Source organism: Vicia villosa, linkage group LG3 (genome assembly GCF_029867415.1).
Source record: "Vicia villosa cultivar HV-30 ecotype Madison, WI linkage group LG3, Vvil1.0, whole genome shotgun sequence".
Lineage (NCBI taxonomy): Eukaryota > Viridiplantae > Streptophyta > Magnoliopsida > Fabales > Fabaceae > Vicia > Vicia villosa.
In genome coordinates, this window is record NC_081182.1 from 134,286,052 (window position 1) to 134,307,431 (window position 21,380).

At 35.2% G+C, this 21,380-nt stretch overlaps 1 protein-coding gene, 1 non-coding gene and 1 pseudogene across 2 annotated transcripts; 2 read left to right on the top strand and 1 right to left on the bottom strand.

The window, feature by feature from the left end:
- The first annotated feature begins 1,185 nt into the window (after nucleotides 1–1,185).
- Nucleotides 1,186–8,169, top strand: LOC131662431 (microtubule-associated protein TORTIFOLIA1-like). The gene is made up of 6 exons (XM_058932214.1): nucleotides 1,186–2,049; nucleotides 3,053–3,244; nucleotides 3,903–4,005; nucleotides 4,091–4,803; nucleotides 4,891–5,757; nucleotides 7,656–8,169. The coding sequence occupies exons 1-6, from the start codon at nucleotides 1,363–1,365 to the stop codon at nucleotides 7,845–7,847; spliced, it is 2,754 nt and encodes a 917-aa protein (XP_058788197.1). The 5' UTR covers nucleotides 1,186–1,362; the 3' UTR covers nucleotides 7,848–8,169.
- A 5,706-nt stretch (nucleotides 8,170–13,875) lies between these two features.
- TRNAA-UGC (transfer RNA alanine (anticodon UGC)) lies at nucleotides 13,876–13,948 on the top strand. Its single transcript has one exon. It is a non-coding gene; the product is annotated as a tRNA-Ala (tRNA).
- Nucleotides 13,949–14,542: 594 nt separating this feature from the next.
- Nucleotides 14,543–20,325, bottom strand: LOC131662432 (DNA polymerase I B, chloroplastic/mitochondrial-like; annotated as a pseudogene).
- Nucleotides 20,326–21,380: the final 1,055 nt, after the last annotated feature.

The following is a 21,380-nucleotide window of genomic DNA, read 5'->3' on the forward strand; positions in this document are numbered from 1 at the left end:
TGTGTTTTTGTGTCTATATGTTTCAAATTGTTTATGTTTTGTCTTTCCTAAATTTGTTACCAAAACTGCTGCTTACTGCTTTCCGTTCTGCTAAAAAAATAACAGGGAAACTTTCGTAGATGCATCTACGGAAGGGTGTTACATTGAAAATTATAGGTGTTAACCGTAGATACATCTACGGAAGGGCGTTACAGTGAAAATTAAGGGTCTTTACCGTAGATGCATCTACAGAAAGGAGAAATCTATGCCCCTTCCGTGGATATATCTACGAAATGTTCTGTGACAGATATTGTGTGGTCGTCTTCAAAGGCTTCTATAAATTTGGGGTTTCTAGGTTTGCATTACACACAAGCACAAACCCTAAACACAAACACAAAAATGTCTCGCATTAGGCCAGATGGATGTCACCGAACATCAATGAAGCGTCTCGGTCCTGAACCGGAATACCGCATAAGGGATGGACATGTCATTTTCTCTCCCGTCAAACCCCCCATGCCGGTGAAGTTTTGGAATATCCATTCCTTCGACCAGCTCAAGAGGACTATCTTGTCTTTTTTAGAGGGGGAGTACAAACCCGGAGAAGAAATCAAAAGGATCCAGAAGCTTAGAACAAGGACCTCGTTTGAAACCGAAAAAACGGAACGTTGGTGGGATGAAGTGAAATACGACATTAATTTCATTCAAATGATGCATGGAACAAATGACATTGTCTTAACCGTTGTAATTTCTTAGATCTCTTAGTTTTCTTAATTTTCTCTGTAATGTCGATTAATCAATGAATCAATGCAATGTCTTTTACGGTTAAAAATGCTTCTGCTCTGGTTTTCTGGGTCTGGGCTGATTCCATAGATGCGTATATGGAAGACTTCCGTAGGTGCATCTACGGAACAGAACAATGTTAAACAAAAAAAGTTCTTCCGAAGATACATCTACGAAAGCACGATGACAAAATGGTCAAATCGATGGTGCGTAAGAAGAACATGAGATTGAGAAATTCACCTTATTAAAAGAAATGGGGACACGTGAATATCTTTTCTTATACTACTATAAATAATTATTTTTCTTTCACATTTCTCTTAGAAAAAGAGAAAGAAAAGAATATATTTCTATAGCTCACTAGTCTCAACCGAAAATCATGCCATTTTTATATTTAATTATATAAAATAGAAACGAATGTGATTTTCCTTGAATTTTTAATTTTTGAAAACTTGAATCTCCTAGAATTTAATTTCCCTCACTCCCGCAGATCTAGCATTTCTCTCCATCCTCTCCAAACTCAAATCAGTTCACATTTTCCTTTCTCACCCCTCAAATCCACCAACCTCACCTTCCTCCATTCACCTTTTCCACTCACATTCCAAAATGAAGAACACAAAACCTCAAAACCAACCAACCCCTTCAAGATTTTCAACCCATTTACAAATGGTTGAACTCAAACACAAGATCTTAACCTCCCTCTCCAAACTCTCCGACAGAGACACCCACCAGATAGCCGTCGAAGATCTCGAAAAGACCATCCTAACCCTCTCCCCCGACGCCATTCCCATGATCCTTAACTGTCTATACGACGCCGTTTCAGACCCCAAACCCTCCATAAAAAACGAATCCCTCCGTTTACTGTCATTCGTTTGCTCCTCCCACCAACACTCCGTTACGCCTCACCTAACCAAAATCATCTCCCATATAGTGCGGCGGCTTAAGGATACTGATTCGGCTTCGCGCGACGCGTGCCGAGACTCGATTGGAGGGATTGCGGCTTTGTATTTAAGGGGAGAGAACAATGGGAGTGGTGGCACTGGTTCTCTGGTTGGGTTGTTTGTGAAGCCGTTATTTGAGGCAATGGGGGAGCAGAATAAAGGTGTTCAGGCTGGGGCGGCGGTTTGTATGGCCAAGATAGTTGAGTCTACTGCTGCTGTGAATGAAGGGGATGTGGGGGTTGTGCCGGTGGGGGCGTTTCAGAAGATGTGCCCTAGGATTTGCAAGCTGATTAATAACCCTAATTTTTTGGCTAAGGCAGCGATTTTGCCTGTGGTTGCTGCATTGTCTCAGGTTTGGTGTCAAATGCTGTTGTTGTTTGATCACTTTGTTCATGTTTTCATGATTGTTGATATGAATAACGAATGGTTTATTAAGGAGTTTAATGTAAATGTATTGGCAACTTTATCTCATCATGTAGATATTTGTTGAAATATTAGGAAATAATAATCTATAGTTAGTAACTTAGTAAAAAATTATTTTACACATCCAATAAAATCTCGTCATGGAGATACTTTAGGAAGCAACATAACACAGTGACGTCTTGTTATGATTTGTTTGGATATTGCACTTGCCAAACGTACAACAGAGGTTGGAGAGAGTCGGCTAATGTAGATAGTAAGAGACTCAATGTATGTATAGTAGGGTTTTGTGGAATTAGTGAATCAGTCTTCCAAGCCTCAGTTGGAGTATTTATGGGGACCTTTTGGGCCGGATCAGGAGGAGAGAAACAGTTTTCTCCTAGTTTCCTGGTGAAGCCGTGGAAATGGGAAAGGATGGTTCTTCCTCAGATTGTGGGGAAACCGTTTTTCTCCCTTTGTGTGTAACCACTCAAACTGCTATCCCTGGGGCACCTCACTAGGCACGTGCTGGTAGTGGATGAGGCACGGATCCTAAACTGGGCTGGGTGACCTAGGCCCAGTCGGGAAACTTGGTGCGTGCCCGCCCAGTGTTGCTGCACATATTGTTTGGACTGCTTTATCATGGGCTGTTCCCTTTTAGACCCAAGAAAATTATCATAAATTTGGTGACTGCAAGTGATTATTCTAATGGTGAAGGTTATTTCTGTTGATGATCTGCCCGACTCCACTAATTTTCTTCTTGACTACATCTACATGGTGGTAAAAACTAGAGAGATCCATATTAATTTATATCTGTTTTGTTAACCTCATAATGTGTTTGTCGGACTTGGCAGGCTGCTGTTAGTTATTGTCTTTCATAGATTACCAAATTATCATTTTGTGATAAAAGACAAATATTGAAATAAGATTAAGAGTTAATTGAGTATCAATTGCAGGCTGGGGCAATTGCACCACAAAGTTTGGATAACTTGCTATCTAGCATTCATGATTGCCTCTCCAGTAGTGATTGGGCAACACGCAAAGCAGCAGCAGAAGCATTAAGTTCTTTGGCTTTGCATTCAAGCAGTTTGATTACTGATAAAACGGGGCCTACAGTTGCATTGCTCGAGGCTTGTCGGTGTGACAAGGTAGGTTTTGCAATGCAATTTTTTTATCATTTCTTGCCAAGCCATATTTGTTTTCCGAGTCACTCATTTTGAATGCCACATTATTTTTAAATATCTTACAAATCTTATTTTCATGAAATTATCCGTCTCTGAAAATGAATTAGTTCAATAGTGTAAGGAAATCGTGTCCCCAAGCCATAAAAGGAGGTGACCACATAATATATGTTTTTTTCTTGGACTTAGTTGGGTGCATTATAGTGTATGATGTACCTCTTTTAAATCGTACTAAAAGAATCATGTGCCTGCAGAAAATTGATAGCATATTCTCGTGACTAGGCTAGTCGGTATCTATGACAAATGTATCACATCGAGTCAGGGCTGAGAACTAGTTGCCCTAGAATGGTAGATTTGTAATTTGTTGAAGCTTCGTTACTTGAGAACTGTGTTTCTTTTTAACAGTGTTGTTAAATTGCATCTATACTATAGCTGCGCTATATCGATATAGCGCAGCAGACTTTGGACAAACTACTATTGTTCAATGATACACTATGTAGTACACTATGTATCACTATTCTGTTGTGGAACTTTAACTATTCGCTATTTTCTACTATCTGTGATTAACAACACTGCTTTTTTATTCGTCTAATTATTTTCAGAAAAAAATTATTATTGATTGCAGATAAGACCTGTGAGGGATAGCATGACAGAGGCATTGCAGTTGTGGACAAAAATTGCAGGGAAAGAAGATGGATCTTCTCATGATTCAAAGCCTTTGTCGTCAGGTAAGCACATTTAATTTGTATGTGTAATCCAATCATCAACCACTTTGTCTTGATTTATCTTTGTAATAATTTTTTTGTGCTTTAGATGCTGGGAGTCCTGAATCAGCTGTTTTGTCAGAAACCAGTGACCTGAAAAAGGTGAATCCTGATGAGAGGAAGACTGATCCATCAGTAAAAGATATACCAACCAGTTCTTCTAACACGGATTTGAATTCTAAAGCCAAAGCGGCTAGTGTCTCTGAGAAGGCAGTTGTAATTTTAAAAAAGAAACCACCTGTCTTAACTGACAAAGTACTAAACCCAGAATTTTTCCAAAACCTTGAGAAAAGGAGCTCCGATGATTTACCAGTGGAAGTGGTTGTTCCTCGCAGATGCCTCAATTCTTCATCCTCAAACAACGAGGAAGAGTCAGAGGCAAGTGCTAAAGATTTAAACGAAAGAACGAATCCCGTTGGAAATGTCCCTAATGAAGGCTTTCATCGATCTCTCAATAATAAATATCTTGGTTTAGAAAGAGGAAATGATGGGAATTCAAGACAAAGAAATTATGACGACTTTGCCCATGACAGATACTCTGAGAGGAGAATGAATGTGAAAGAACTAAGGACAAAACCAAACGATACAAATGACAGGACTGAAAATGATCAGAGAGAGGGTTCCTCTAATATTGCAGGTTTTTCTAGATCTGATGGTCAATCAGAAGTACCCTTCTCCAATAATAGAGGAAACTTGTTGGCCATCCAGAGACAGTTAACACAGCTTGAAAGACAACAGGTTCATCTGATGAACATGCTGCAGGTAGGTTTTGTATGGCCCACAAAATCAGTTCTAGTATATATTATTCTTCGTAAGTAATAAATAATAAATATTTTAACAACTTTGCAGGATTTCATGGGTGGATCTCATGATAGCATGGTGACTCTAGAGAACAGAGTACGAGGTCTTGAGAGAATTGTTGAAGATATGTTACAAGATTTATCTATATCATCAGGCCGGAGATTCGAGGGATCATCCACTAGGCCTTCTAGCAAATATAATGGTTTTAATGATTACTCCAATACCAAGTATGGAAGAGGTGGTGATGGACGCATCCCATATAATGAAAGATATACCCAAACTGACGGGAATGCTTTGGGTATGAGGGGAAGAGGGCCATCTTGGAGATCTGACATGCCTGAGGGTTGGGATTTTCCTGGGTATGGTGCTTCTAGGAATGGCCAGATTTCCTCAAGGAGGGCTTTTGGTGGTAGTTCTGTTGATGGAAGATCACCAAACTCATTGCATGAGAGTGATCAGGGGGGCAGCAGGAGAGCTTGGGATAAAGCAGCAATGCCCATCCGGCTTGGTGAGGGGCCCTCTGCAAGAAGTGTTTGGCAAGCTTCTAAAGATGAAGCTACCTTGGAAGCAATTCGGGTTGCTGGTGAAGACAATGGACCATCTAGGGCAACAAGAGTAGCAATCCCTGAAATGACTGCAGAAGCTCTGGCTGATGACAGTGTTGGACAAGAGAGGGATGCAATCTGGACTTCCTGGAGTAATGCAAATGACGCCCTTCAAGCAGGTGACATAGATTCGGCCTTTGCAGAGGTGTTGACAACAGGAGATGATCGTTTGCTTGTAAAACTAATGGATAGAACAGGTCCTGTAATTAATGAACTTTCAAATGACATTGCATGTGAGATCTTGTATGCCATCGGACAATTCTTACTGGAGCAGGACCTGTTTAACATCTGTTTGTCTTGGATTCAACAGGTATGACTTCTCTTCTGTTTAAAATTTGTTTTTATTAGTCATAATATAGAATCTAATCATATGAATTTCTCATTCAACATAAGGCTCTTCATTTCCCAAATATATATAAATGGATGATATTTCTATTTCTTTGGATATTTTATAAAAGTCAAAACTAGTTTGAATTTGCCGGAATAAGTCATCTATAAAATTGACACAACATTACTGGCGGGTTTCAATGTCTATAAACCCTGCCTTCCGTGCTCCAATGCCAGAGAAATTGGACAGAATGGGATCGATTAACTCTGTAAAATCGTTGGGGTGAATCATTAAGTTATTTGATGAATTAGGCCAGATTTTTTGGACCCTATTTTTAATAAAATGAATCTGGGTCGGGTTATTATGATAATACATATGGGCAGCATCAGTTAGGCGACACCACACAGCCACTGGTCTATCGTTTTTAAAGGTGTGACTGAAACAGAGGATGGCACCGCTCAATTTTGCGATGGAGTTTGCGTACGTAGAGGAGCAACAGCGAAGAGGTACGGACACAATAGAAATAGAAGAAGATGAAGTCGGGGAGGCATTATTAATTAGAGAAATATTTAATCAATAAATAAATGAGGGAATAGAGGGTTGAAAAGTCAAACAATTTGAAAAATATGAAATCCAATACATTGGAAAGTGAAGAAGTGTTATCAAGGCACTTTGCAAAACCAAATGACAGGGCTGTATAACACACATCACCTGTGACTGTTGAAAATATAATATGATTTTTTGATAAAAAAACGAAATAATAACAATAATAGTAATAATAATAAATCCTCAAAAAAAAAAATACATCATATTAATAGAAAATAACTGGGCATTTTAGGCCCACTACATAAAAAAGCATAGAAAGACAATAAATTAAACTTTTTACCCTTAAATTTGCTATGAACTAATAGTTTTGTAGTTAGTTTAATGTTATGATTTAAAGATTATTTTCTTTACTATGATAATTTTTATGTATATGTATATATAAGTATATACTTTTTATATTAGTAGGATCTTCCTATCCATGTTAGGCTCCTCTCTCCTGATCCTACATGGAGTCTTGTTTTTTACAATATTGCTCCTGATGGTTTTAATGACAGATCTCAGCGGTGCAATCTATTAATACAGTTTTATGTTTAGATGGGGAGGACTGGGATACATTTTGTTTCTTCTGCATGGTCACCAGCTAGACAAAATAATATACTTAGTCAAATGACATAGATCCCCCCTTCAATGAAGATCATCATGTTACTCAAGGCCGTAATTTATTTTCCTATTTAAGCAGTCATTATTTGTGTTGCAAGATCTTTTTTGAAAACTTACTTTTGGGGATTTTTTGCATCCCCTTGTCTGAAATAACAATTTAGCATATGATACGACATGGTTATGGTCAATCTGTTTGTAACTGGCAGGTTTGTTATTTCTTTTGTATATATACCAGATTTCAAAGTAATTTTTTCTGTTGGAATAAATTTCCTATGAAGTGATTTTATCTCTAAAGTGAGATGGAATAATGATTAACCATTATTTAATTTAAATTACACTGTATTCTTAACCCATTAAAATTCAAAGAACAATATAACCTTATTGCTTTAGGTTAGAACCGTGTTATTTGGAATGGCATCTCAAGATTAATAGAATCTTACCTTTTTACCTTGAAGATGCATTTGAATAATGTGGTTCAGAAAATTATTGATTATAGTATAAGATAACACATTAAAAAACATATTCATTTCTTGAACTTTTAACAGTTCTTCATCTGTTTAGCATTTGGTGACTCCACTGCATTGTACGCAATGCTGCATTTGCCTTCCTTTTTTGGAAGCTTTATATCTTTTTCATGAGGCTTAAGAAACTAAATTTGTGATCATAATGTTCAGTTGGTGGAGGTATTATTCGAAAACGGCCCAGATACTTTTGGTGTTCCCATGGAAGTGAAGGAAGAGCTTTTGCGGAATTTACACGATGCTTCAACAGATACCGCTGAGGGCTGGGAAGGTGTTCCTCCAGATCAACTTTTATTGCAGTTGGCATCAGGCTGGGAAATTGATCTGCAACATCCTGACAAATAAGCTCATAAAGAACAAACTACGCAGATACATAGATTCTGTCCCATTTTAACTTGATTGGGGACGATAACCTTGATTGATGGTTTCTTTGAGTGTACAATTTGAAATATATGTTATTCGGGTTTTAGGCCTGCAAGTAAAAATTACAATGACACAAATTCATGCTCTCTTTTTTTGCTGCATATTGGTGACTGGGCAGAGCAATGTTTGTTGTCAGTGCCTAATTAGGCTGCTTAAAATTAAAATTGTGTAAATTGAGATGAATGAACAAATCTTCCATGTAATTACATTCGTTGAAGTTTGAAATGTTGAGGATGATGCACTACTGGATACTGGGTATGGAAACACTATTTTTGTTATTCTTAAGCATGCTCTTTAATATTTATTCCAATTTCTATTTGGAATTTGAAACCCATATTTGAAAAACATTAAATACCCTAAAACTTGTTTGATTTGGTAATAAAATAATATCAATGTTATCATTTTTTTTTTTTTGGTGATAATCAATGTAATCATTTTGATTCATGTTTTAGATATTTTAATAAGTGGCAGGTACTGTATATTTGTATATCTAATCTTTCATGATTATCTTCTAATAATAAAAATGTGATTTCGAAATTGAAATTGGAGTAAAAAGGAGTTAAGATCCTAGTGCTATAATGTAAGAGTTAACTTGAATTGCAATTTAGAATTTAAGTTTTATTCTTGAAAATAGATTAGTTAATAGTTTAAATAGTTAAGATTACAATATTTTATTGAAACATTTGATAAAAAAGATCATGGAATTAGTTTTTAATCTTGTAGCTTTTACCATTTGAAATAGTTTTTAATCTTGTAGCTTTTACCATTTGAATTAGTTTTTAATCTTGTAGCTTTTACCATTTGAATTAGTTTTTAATCTTTGTAGGTTTTACCATTTGAATTAGTTTTTTAACCTGTAGCTTTTACCTTGTTATTTCTTTCATTTGCATCTTTATTATTTTAATAAAAATTCATTCTCACCCTTTATATTTTGTTATAATTTAAATTAAAGTAAATGTGTTTTAAATAACAGAATAAGAGAGATGAAGCATTGTTTCTACAGAAATAGTTTTATTATATTTTGGATCAATATAACTAAATTCATTGCTATTATTTTATGTGTATTTGTTAAATTTCATTACAAAATTTATATATAAATGTTTAATATATTTTTGTGTTATGTTTAATTTTACATATATATTTATAATATTTTGATGGATTTAATAATATGTTTATTTTTATCAAATAAAAAATAATTTAATAATATTATATAAATGATATGTTTTTAATTAAGAATGTTTTTTTTATATCATTTTGCATTTATCAGTCAATGTAACTGCTAATTTACCAAACACTCAACTCATCAACTATCAGTCATAAACTATAAGTTACAAGTCATCAATTATAATCTATCAGTTATCAATCATCCGGTATAAATTACCAATCATCAATTATAAGCTATCAGTTATCACTCATCAACTATTGGTTATTTTTACCAAATAGAGCCAAAGAGTGTTAAGATGCATATCATGTAGGGAAGTGTTCTTCCCACCCTTAATGGTGGACAACCACCCTTACGAAACCCTAAAATGTCATTCATTTGTCCGTATTTTAAAATTCATATGTACCTATTACATACCACACCATCATCATCAATGAGCCACCCTTAATTTCCCAAAAATAGATTGGAGTTATTAGAATAGATTCCACCCGTTATTGGAATTGGAAATAAGCAATGACATGACCAAAATTGAAAAAAAAGTCTTGATTAAATTGATTCTAGAGGGTGAGTGAATCGACTCCAATAAGTGGAAACAAATCAATGGTAAAAAAATTTAATTGATTTGATTCCAAACCTGTGTGAATTGATTCAAACATACTAGAAAATTGAAAAAGACTTAATGGAATCGATTCCAATATTGTTTGAACCAATTTCAAGTATCGTTTGAATCAATTCCAATTGTTGTTTGAACTAGATCATGCATTACCTTGAATTGATTGATTGAAGGTTGACTTTAGTCAATTTTTCATTATATACATGTAAACCATATTATTTATGTGTGATGAAAGATTCAACGAGGAACTAAAAAAATACGATAATATACAATACGCAAAGCATCAAAACAACGATAGTATATAATACACAAAACATCAAAACAATGAAATAATTGATAATGCTCTTGAGGGAAATTTCACTTTCTTGGAATTAGATGACCATTCAAGGGATGTTTGTGGTATAAGACATTCTGGTTTCAAATAAACTTGAACTATATGTTGTGATTTTCAAATAAACTTAAACTTGAACACATAATGCGCTCGACTTGATTTTGAGGCAGACCATTTCGATGTAAGAAAAATGTTTCTAAAAAACCATATATTGTCATATCAATACACACTTGGTTATATGCACTTGTTATAAGATAAACCATTTCAAAGAAACACGTCTATTTTACCTTCGGTGTTGCATCGTTAAGACAAAGAATAAGCAGATCGAGAGTTTCATTATTTTGTTCTTTTCCCCGCATAGCCTCGTGTATGATTTCTTGTGGGTCTTCAACTCTTTGATAATATGTTGACAGACAAGGGTATGATTCTCCTCTCCCTTACCTAGTAAAGCTGAAAAAGCGCGATAATTGCAGTTACCGTCACATCTAATATAAACAACTCAATTAATGTGTATGTGCATAAAAAATGCATCTCTTCAATGTGTATCTTTAATAGAACATTTTTTTGGATTGTGAAATGGATAATCCAAATAAAGTGAGTCAACATGTTCGAAATAGAATGGAGACCTCCTGGTCGAATTTTCACTCAGTGTTGGTTTGACCTTCTTAGGAGCACCCTTAGTTTTTACCAGCTCTACAAATGGTTTCATATCTCTGGTTTCTAGATAAGCTATCTTTAGTAGCTACTATTTGATGTGCAATTTCATTTTATAATCAACTTTCGAAAAAGTTCTTGAATCATCACTCATTCTGTTATAATAGATATATCTGATTTACCTTCATTGGTCACACCATCATCATTAAATAGAAGTCATTTGCAATGTGTTTGTACCTGATCTATATGTATGGGTCGATCAAGTTACATCTTCTTTGAAATGAAACAAGCACACAGAAGACCATATTTTCTTCTAAATGTACAATCATACTTGAAGCTATATGGATCTATTTTCTCTGCTCGCATAACTTTGTGATGAATAAAGTTCAATCCCGCTCGAGATATATAACCAACCAACTGTAAATACATATTAGTGTCTTTGAATTTATGTTCTAATATTGAGATGTTGCAACCAAATGATGTTTATGCTGATTTTGAATCATTTAATTTGTTGATTCTCAATCCTTACACAAACCCCTTTACTATTTCTCAACCAATTCTTCAATGTAGCATAAGCAGATTCAACTCTATTAGTTATAGTATTTCTAAAGTGTCTGATCTGATGAGTCCATGCACAAATAATTTTCTCCTTCACCTAGTGTAATACAGCGCTTTCGATATATTGCAAGAAATCAAAATATTTTGCGCAAACCTTTTTGAATTGCATGACATATCCGAAATATAAATCAGATGTAGAAGAATTTATTATAACATTCCTGTCATCCATTATGCTTTCCAAAATTTGACTAGGTTTTACCATTTTCGCATCTACACCTTTGATTTGTTTGGTCTCTACCACGGATTTAAGTCTACCTCTCACATTTTTTATATGATGCTTACACAGGAAAGCTTATGATGTAGGAAACATTGCAATCAAATTTATCAGTTCGGTATTGTGATCGGTGACAATCACCAGTGACATGTTTTATTGCTCTTTCAAAATTTTCGACAAACTTCTAAATCCCATTTAACATTATCCTCTTTTACACATTCTGAAAAGTGCCAAGTCAACTGAATAAGTCATATATGTTGAAGTAACACCAACAATGTTTTAGAAGAAGTATGTACTTATTGGTCTTATATGTTGAATCAATTATCAACATAGTATTAAACAATTTCATGGAATAGATATGAACCCAAAATATATCTTGAATAGTTTTTCTATCCTTACACACTTTGTGCGTAGATACATATTAATCATCATCCAATAGTTTCAACAATTGTTGTATCCCAAATCTTAGATCCCTTATCGCCTTGTTGTTTCAGTTGCGAACATTGTATACTTGCATAATATTTGATACATTTTTGGATATTTTCCTTTTGTAAGTTTTGAGTATGCTTATGGGTTGAACCATGTTCAATGTCATGCCATAAACAAGTTTCTTCTCTTCAGCATTCAAAAGGCATGCAATCAGATGACCAGTTAACGTGTGATCTAAACCATGATTACGTACACCACAAATCACATTAAATGTCCATTCATTATTTTCTTTATGGTACCCGGACAACTTAAAAGGACATTCACGTTTCTTCGTTCCAGTGTCATCGCGTTTCAACTTTTGGATAAGTTCATTATACTTGTTAATTCTTCCGCATCTCATTGTAACAAACATATGTGTTTTGTCAAAACTTAAATGTGATCTCCCAATAACAATGTCAAACCCTAATTTGACAACTTGTGTGCAGTCTCATTCAAGCATATGTTCACGTAAATTAAACTCAAGTTCATTATTGGTAGGTTCTTTCTAAACATCAACGTGGAGAACAACTTGTTGGGGTAATTCTGGATCATCATCCTTAGATGCATTAGCTTTAATCAGGACATCAAGGTGTTTGATCACAACATCAAGGTTCACCATAACTACAAGCAATAAATAATAAGACAAATACAATCAACATTGAATGAATCTGATTTCTAAAATCCGGATTTCAATCTTCGGATTACGCGTTCGTAGTACAAAAAGAAAAAACTAGATTATCTATATGATGATCAATGACATAAATGTCAATTACCCGTAATTCCAGACGATTTTGCGCCTTTTGATGTTGAAATATAGTTAAGTGTTATTTGCAAGTGAAAATCTTGAATAAGAATACAAGGAGATTTTGAAAGGGTTTAAGATTTTTTGTGTTATGATCATAAAAATTATTACCCACACAAGGTAATGCAACATTCGTTTTCCTGCCTGATGTTTTCGAATTCCAAAATACAAACGACATATCCAAATTCCAAAATCTTGACTTTTTAAAACTTGGATGGTGGTATGTTTCTGATGAAAAGCTTTGTTGATTTGTTGTGTTGTGGTGCGCTCAGATTTCAATCTTTTAACGGTGACAGAGCATTTTTTTCCATAGTGTTTCGGAGCACTACATGAGGTGTAGTGAACAATTCATACTGTTGACGAAGATTAATTATTGTTAAACTACGATAAAAATTTAACATCTATAACTATAGTTGTGTTTATGTGTTGACTCGTCCTGTTTAATTCTTTATGTATACATTAAACTGATCGATCTGATCTATCTGTAAATAATAACGAATTTTGATATGTTAGTCGGAGTGTGATCCATGTTAGTCTTTAGTTAAACAAGATAATTAGTGACCTATATAACAAAATAAAATAAAATAAAAATATACAATCAATTAAGAAGAAGAAAACATAATAATTCAAATAAATTCATTAATCAAGCATGTAACTATTAAATAAATGTGAAAAAGTCCATGCAAGTTCCAACTTATGAGAGTTCCAACAACCTAGTCATAACTCCCACAAGCACAGACCAATTCTCCTTTGTGCTCACCATGAACAACCACCTTATTGATTCTTCAATCCTTGCTCGAACTGTCTTTCAATTCTAACCTCGACAAGTTTGGTGGTTTCCTAAATTTCAAACAATAAAGTAAATAATGATATGATATTGATACTCATGGTTTACCTTTAATCAATAAGGAGAAGGAAGAGCTATAAATTATGAATTAATCAAATTGTTGGCTACAAAATTATGCTGATAAATGCAATTTATAACCAATATCAGCATCCTAATTCAAATATATTACTACAAGTTCACATACCAATACCATGCTCCACCTAATAAATCAATATATCATTATTTTCAAACAAAACAACATGGGGATGTAGCTCAAATGGTAGAGCGCCCGCTTTGCATGCGGGAGGTACAGGGTTCGATCCCCTGCATCTCCATTTCAACTATTTTTTCTGTTCGCCCAGTGAGGAGTTGCTGCGAGTCATTCGTGGTTGGCAAGGCAGTATGCTCGATCATATCACGGCATCTGCTTCTGTTATCTAAGCAGTGTCGATTCTTACAATTAAACCTTACAAGTTTATATTTCAACACAAGTTTGTTTTTTATTTTTGGTCTAGAACACTGGCTTGATTTTAAAATGAAAATTTTGATGTAATTATCATTTATCTAGTTTACTTGTTTGTGTTGCAATTTAGTGTTTTGAGGAACAACCATTGTGACTCAATATGAGCCTATTGTCTTTTTGTAATTTTTTTTTTATTTCACCTTTTTAGTTTTAGAACTCTAATAAAAACTTATATATTTAAAATTATTTTTACTTGTGTATGTATTAATTTAATATTACACAGGCTAAAACTGATTCTCGAGTTTGACAAATGAGATAGAGTTTGAACAAATGAGATTTATATACAACAAATTCAACAATACAAAATGATACATGGTTGCACAAAACCTAGAGCCACATTGTAAAATGACTCAAAACTAAACCCAAAACGACCTTGTAATTTAAAAAACCGTGAAAGTAGAGCTAATAAATGTTAACACTATTGATTTTTCCTTTCTGCTTCTTCATATCTAAAAATTCTATACACAAAATTCACAATGAAACCATTCCTATGACCCACCCCTCTATAAATGAAAGAGGATAGAACTTTTTCAGCCTCTTTTGATTAGTCACCAACAGAAACCATGCAGTTTTGTATGAAACCAAAGGGCAGCACGGTGCAACAGCACGGTGCAACAGCTTTGATTCGATGTTTTACTTTGCGGCGTACCAGTTTTGTGCGCACTTGGCATCCACAGAGAGGCCAACTTTGAGAATATTCTGACCATTAAAGGGGTTTGACATGCAATCGATAACTATAGCTTTTGCAACCTCGGCCGACTCCGTTGGTCCTTCCAATATGACTTCATCGTGAACCTACGTTGTCGTCGTATGCAAAAATCTTATTAGCCAAAATGTAACTATAGAAGGATTCTAAACAGGCAAGTTCTTTATATAAATATTAACCTGAAGAAGTAACTTCCATCCAAGATCCTTCAATTCTTTATTATTCGATATTTCTAACATGGCAAGCATCGCAACATCAGCTGCACTTCCCTGTTGCATTAGAAACATCAGAAAACCAAAAACAAAAGGTCATAAAGTGGCAATGAATCTCAAACTTTGGAAAAAAGAATATTAGTTTGCTACTTACCTGCACTGGGGTATTAATAGCAGCGCGTTCAATGTGACCTTTATAGTAGTTTTGACCTTGGAATATCTCGGGGAACCGCCGTGCTCGTCCTAGCAATGTGTAAACACATCCGAATTCAAAAGCTTCTTTTTTACGTTGCTTTTGCCATTTCAAAACTTCTTTTCTATCATTGTACCAGAGGTCAACTGTCTTCTTAGCTTCTTTCACAGAAACCTGACAGAAAAGTATTTCAACAATCGAATCAAAATTCACAGCTGTTAGCCTCTGCAAGCACTTATAATAAGTGATGGAATTCAAGGTACCTTCCAATCCTTAGAAAGACCCTGCGGAGTCTTTCCATATGCAATTGAGAAATTAAGCATTTTGGCCTTTCTTCTTTCAGAAGCAAATGCATCCTGAGAAATGAAAAAAGTTAATAGCTGATGCCAGATATGAAATACCGAGTAAAATTTAAGTAGATCAGAAGAAAATTTACCTTGAGGAGAGGAACAGGGGGTTTGTCTTCACCAGGTTGAGGATACCATTCAAGAAGCACTTCTTTGTTATCAACCGCTTCACGAATATATGGATACATATTCATAGCAGTTCTGGAATGGAAATCTCCACCGGCTTCAAAGGCTTCCAACATGCTCTTACAATCAGTAAGATGTGCAAGTATCCTAAGTTCTAACTGTAACAATATGTAATAACTCCATCAACGGAATGAAATACCAAGCAACTACCTCAGTTCGACAGATAAGGTAAACTACATACCTGTCCATAATCAGCAACTACAAGAGAATTTCCAGGAGCAGCTATGAATGCTTGACGGATTTTATATCGGTCCTTTTCCAAAGCTGGTTGATTCTAATGTAAATTATACAAGTTAGATAAAAACTTCGTCTTTATGAAATCGATGATTAATCGGTCCAAATATACATCTGATGAGAAAGTAGGAAAAACCTGCAGATTTGGTCTTCTTGCTGACAAACGTCCAGTCTCTGTGTTGATATTTATGGAACAATGAACACGTTGATCCTTTCCAGATATATTATCTCCCTGTCATTGAATTAAAACATATTAAGCTAGTATACAACATAAAAATTCATAAACACAACCAAACTGGAAAAAAAAAGTCGAAAATAAACTTATTAAATTACCTGCAAGGGAAGGATGAATTTAGAGATCAAAGAATCAATTGAACAGACTTCACATAAAGCAGCAATTGCATGACAAGCTTCTCTCCCTTCTTCCTCAGTTGGAAAAGCAGAAAAGGCCGTTCCATAAGCAGAATTGTCTATTTTCTAAAGGTTCATCTTCGATTTGATAAGGATTTCCATCTTCATCCTCAAGATCAAAGTCATATTCGGCAGAAACTTTTCCAGCCAGGCGCCTTTAAAGCGGCACCACTGCATGAGGGCCAGCCAGTAGCTGTGTACATGTCAACGTTTAGGCTATATCCGATGCTATTCAACTTAATATCACGTAATTTCGAGGGAGTCTTTTTTCCTTTTTCAATCACTTTATCAACGTTTAGGAACTTTGAATATCCGCTCAGTTGGAACCGCCTCGTTGTGGTTTTTTCTGTATAATAGGGCAGGAAAAACAAAAGCTTTACTTTCATGACATTCGTGAACCACTTCACTGAAAAAACTGAGAACAAGACGTGCGATAAATTAAGATAGAAACAAATGCTCCATAAAAGATTTAAATAATATGCACCTGTTCACAGAGCCACCAAAAAGCAGTACGCGCAAACTGTGCATCGCTGCCGACATTCATATACTTGACATCAGGACAATACTTAGATCCCCATTTTCGGAATCTATTAACAGCCGCCTGTTGCTCTGCTTTTCGCCACCTTTTCTATTTCTTGAAGATATAACCGATCCACTAGCATACCCACAGATTCCATTTTGACAAGAAGCTCACCAAATGGCTGCAAAAATTTCTCGTAAAAATCGAACATGTTTTTCTCGTAAGAGCTCTCCGTCAAGTTTCCAAGGCAAATCTGAAAGATGATTCTTTAGGCTCTCATAAAGCTTCAGAGTGCTTCTAGCATCTAAGGCAGAGTAACATATCCAAGGTATTCGCTCTTCTCTTTGCAGTACTTCAACAGGGTCAATGGTAACCGTTTAACACCCAAAGATCCATCTTTCTTCATCCTTTCTCAGACCAAATATAGTCGTCATCGACAACCTTACCAATCAAATCCTTTTCATTAGTTCAGATTAGCCCTAGACATGACATCTTTGTCACCACTAAGTGCTTCAAGAGAATAGCCACCAACCCAACGTCTCGATGAATCCCATAATCGTGCCATGTGCATTGTATCAGCATGAAATCCAGAAACCTTAAATCCATAGTTTTCTATAACATGACAGTCGAAGCTATAGTTATGCCAGACCTGTAAAATGCACCCGGTGACTTTGATATTTAAAAAATCATTTTCAAATCTACGTCACGTAAACCCTACCAAATTATTAATCAAACAAACTAATAAGAATAAAAACATAAACAGAAGAATGAGGAGAAAGAGAAGCTACCTTTTTAATAGATGGATCTTGAAAAAAATCTGCAAACATATTTAAAATGTTTTCGCCTCCACCATCAAGAACGTCTACCCAGATACAGGACTTCCCACCTCCAAAATCCGCTTCTGGACCCGAATAAATTACTAAAGCATATTATCTCCCCATGATCTACCGGTGTTTCTTTTTTGACATCTATTTTCGATACCTTTCAAGACATTAAAAATTGGCACATATCACATGCTTAACATTTGTGAAATGCAATTTAAATTGAAAAAAGTTAGCAGAATCGGTAATTATACCTCAGTATCACATGCATGAATAAGATGTCTGTAATTTACTGTAAGCATCTTAGCTACTTTTTTTGGCAAGAGAAAGAGTATTAACAACCAATATGTTATTGTAGATACTACAGAGCCTTTCCCGAAGTTTTGATTGTTCATCACTGCGTGTCATTGTCACTGTCAACTTTTGCATTAGTCGCTTCTTTTGCAGTTGTTGTCAAACTGTGATTGCCATTAACCTCGTCAATTTTCTCTTCACCGATCTTGAATGAAGATATATCTAACTCGGTCTCAACTCTTTCAGAGTCTATCAACATCTTTGAGTTTTCTATTATAGATTGTTGAAGAGAAGGCGAGGCAGGTTCACATAGATCCTGCAGCATAACATTGCAACCTTCATTTATGGAAACAGCCGATTCCTGACCGATAGAAGAACAAGCAATTGTTTTTGTTTTCAACAAATACGGACTAGCCTTAGCCATATCATGCATTTCCATTTTTGCCCGAGTCAGTTTATGACTAGCCTCATTCCAGCCAATTTCAACACCATATAATTTTCTACGAGGTCTTTTGGATAAGCTGTAATCCCGAGGACCCGAATGCGGCATCATCCTAGCTTGTATATCATAGGAACTCAAGGAATTCAGATCTTCTTTCCGTCTTGTTTTGATTTCTTACCTCCAACATGCTATTTGACGCAGTTGAAAATTTCATAACTGAAATATGTACTGGAGAATTACGACTATACTCCATGTCATTGCGTTTATTCAATCCAAAAGATATTCGCTTTAGGCGATATGAACCTTCTCTAAATTGAAGCGAGTTACTTGACAAATTTCTATTTAAGGGGACATTATTGGCAGTCTGGATTGATTGGATTTTTCTTCTGCTGGGCATATCATGAAAAAAAATATAAATGTACCGATCAATAGATTGTAATAGCAAACAACTCAGGAAAACAAGGCTATGTAGCCAAGGAAAAAACCCTAATCCAAGCCTTGCTTGATAGTTTCTAGTAACTAGATATTCAATTTCAGTGTTGAATTGTCAATTTATATCGAATAAGTTAAAAGCTAAACAACTAGCAAACTCGAAATCAAACTTATCAACATAAATATAAAAACTACTAGCAATCATTAAGCCATGTAAAATTTCCATGGTTACTTTTATGCAAAATTGAGTTGAACAGTAAATTTCAATGCCAAAATTACGTTTAAACTCAAGCTACAAATCCTAGCTTCAAGTAGAATCAATTATAGAGGCAGAGTCAATTCTACTTTAGAAGAACCAAACACCTCAAAATCATTCTCTTAAGAAATGTGGTTGAACCTAACTCAACCCTACAAAACCAGCTTGCAGGGTGACGATTTCCCTCGCTTATAAAGACATGGTCAGGCCATATATTGTCCGATAGTGGAACTCTTAACACATTCCAAAATCAATTATATACCTATAGAATTGTTTTTGGCTCTTCCAAAATAAAAACCAAACATTCACCAAGAATTCTTATTAGAACACACTTACTACAAACCACCTGCAAAATCATTCTCCACTCTGACTATCCAATCAAGCTCTCTCTACACCTTTACTCAATACCTCCCTCACCCCATCTCTCCACTTCAGAAACACAATAACAAAGCCAAATTTCACAAAACACCAATAAGAATAAATAAAACAAAACTTTTACTACAAATTTCATCTCTAGAAATGCAACTACTATATAGCATATCAAAAAGTTCAAATAAAAACAAAACATAACATGAACACATTACAAAACAAATAACCCAAAACAAGTAAAAATTCAACCGAAGTCAAAACACAACACATAAAAACACCTCAAAGTTATTAATCAATATTAAGACCCAATGAACTAAAGACAAGAACTTTGGATACAGAATAAACAAACCTGTGTTGGGGTGATCCATAAGAAGCAAAAAACGACAGAGAAGGAAAGAGGAAAACGAAAGGGTCGAGAAGAAGAGTGAGAAGAAAAAGACAAACAAGAGGGGACAATAGTACGGGTGACCTAAAAGGGGTAGTCTGAGAAGAAACCCACATGGCTGAAAACAAACCCAATAGCCTCCCCAGCTTTGTAATGTGATAAAGGGACCGTTTTTGGTTGAAGTGGCGGCAGAAAGGGTAAATAGGAGAAGGGGTTTGTTAGGGGAAGTTGTTATAGAAGTTGGTGTGGTAGTGAAGTATTGGAGAGAGAAGCCATGAGAGGGTGAAGAGAGAGTTTGAGAGCATAAACCCTGCTGCTGCAACTTTGAATTGAGTATTGTTGCAAGGTACAAAGGTGAGAATGAAACTGCGGTAAAACGGAGTGAAGGATAGAAAGGGCAAAAGTTTTTATTTACTATTTATTTATTCTATATTAATTGTAAAAAAAAATATATTAATAGATAATAATTACTATCTTAACATGTCAAAATAAATTATTGTTAATGTAAATTAATAACGATTTATTATTAATTGTATTATTAATGTGTCATGATATTTACAAAAAAAAAATAGTTACAAATAAAATGAGAAAAATCAACTAATGTCGTGAATGTTAGTCGGTTCAACATTGAGTAAGTTTTCTAAAACGTTTCTCAATATTTTGGCGGTTGTTTTATCATTGTCATTTTGATCTTGAGTAGAAAATTTAGGAGATGATATCAGGGTTGGATATTGATAAGTAACTTGTGGTGGTTGGAAAAAATTACTTTTATAAATATTGAAGAGTGGTGGGACAATTTTTCGGATGCTAAACTTATCAATTTACTCGCCTCTTATTCAGACCATAGTCCTATTTTGCTGCACTGCGATCCGACTCATCGTAACTGCCCCAAGAAATATTGCTTCCGGTTTGAGAATGCTTGGTTAAAAGATGATGAGTTAACTGATGATGTTGTGAACCAAAGTTGGAATGCTGAAGTTAATGGTGAGGTGTTACATCGCATCAGTAATTGTGCGAAGGAGGATCTCTATTTGGAATAAAGTAAAGTATAAGCAGAAGAGCCACAATCTTTCTTTGCATATGGCAGCTATGGAAGCTGCAGGATTGGCAAATGATGAGGGTGCAGCTAGTAGATTCTTTGAGGCGCAGAAGGAGTACAACAAAATTCTGATTCGGGAGGAAATTTTCTGGAAACAAAAAGCTAAAATGCATTGGTTACGACACATCGATTCGAATTCAAATTTTTTCCATAAGTCGGCAACAGTAAGGAAGAATTTTAAGAAGATAGACATGCTTGTTGCTGAAACAGGGGTTGTGGCTAGAGATGGAGAGGGGTTGTGTCGAATCGCAATTTCTTATTTTAAAGATCTATTTGATGCAAAGCAGGGAGAGTATGATCTAGTTTTGAACTGCAATTCAACCGGTTGTAACGCAGG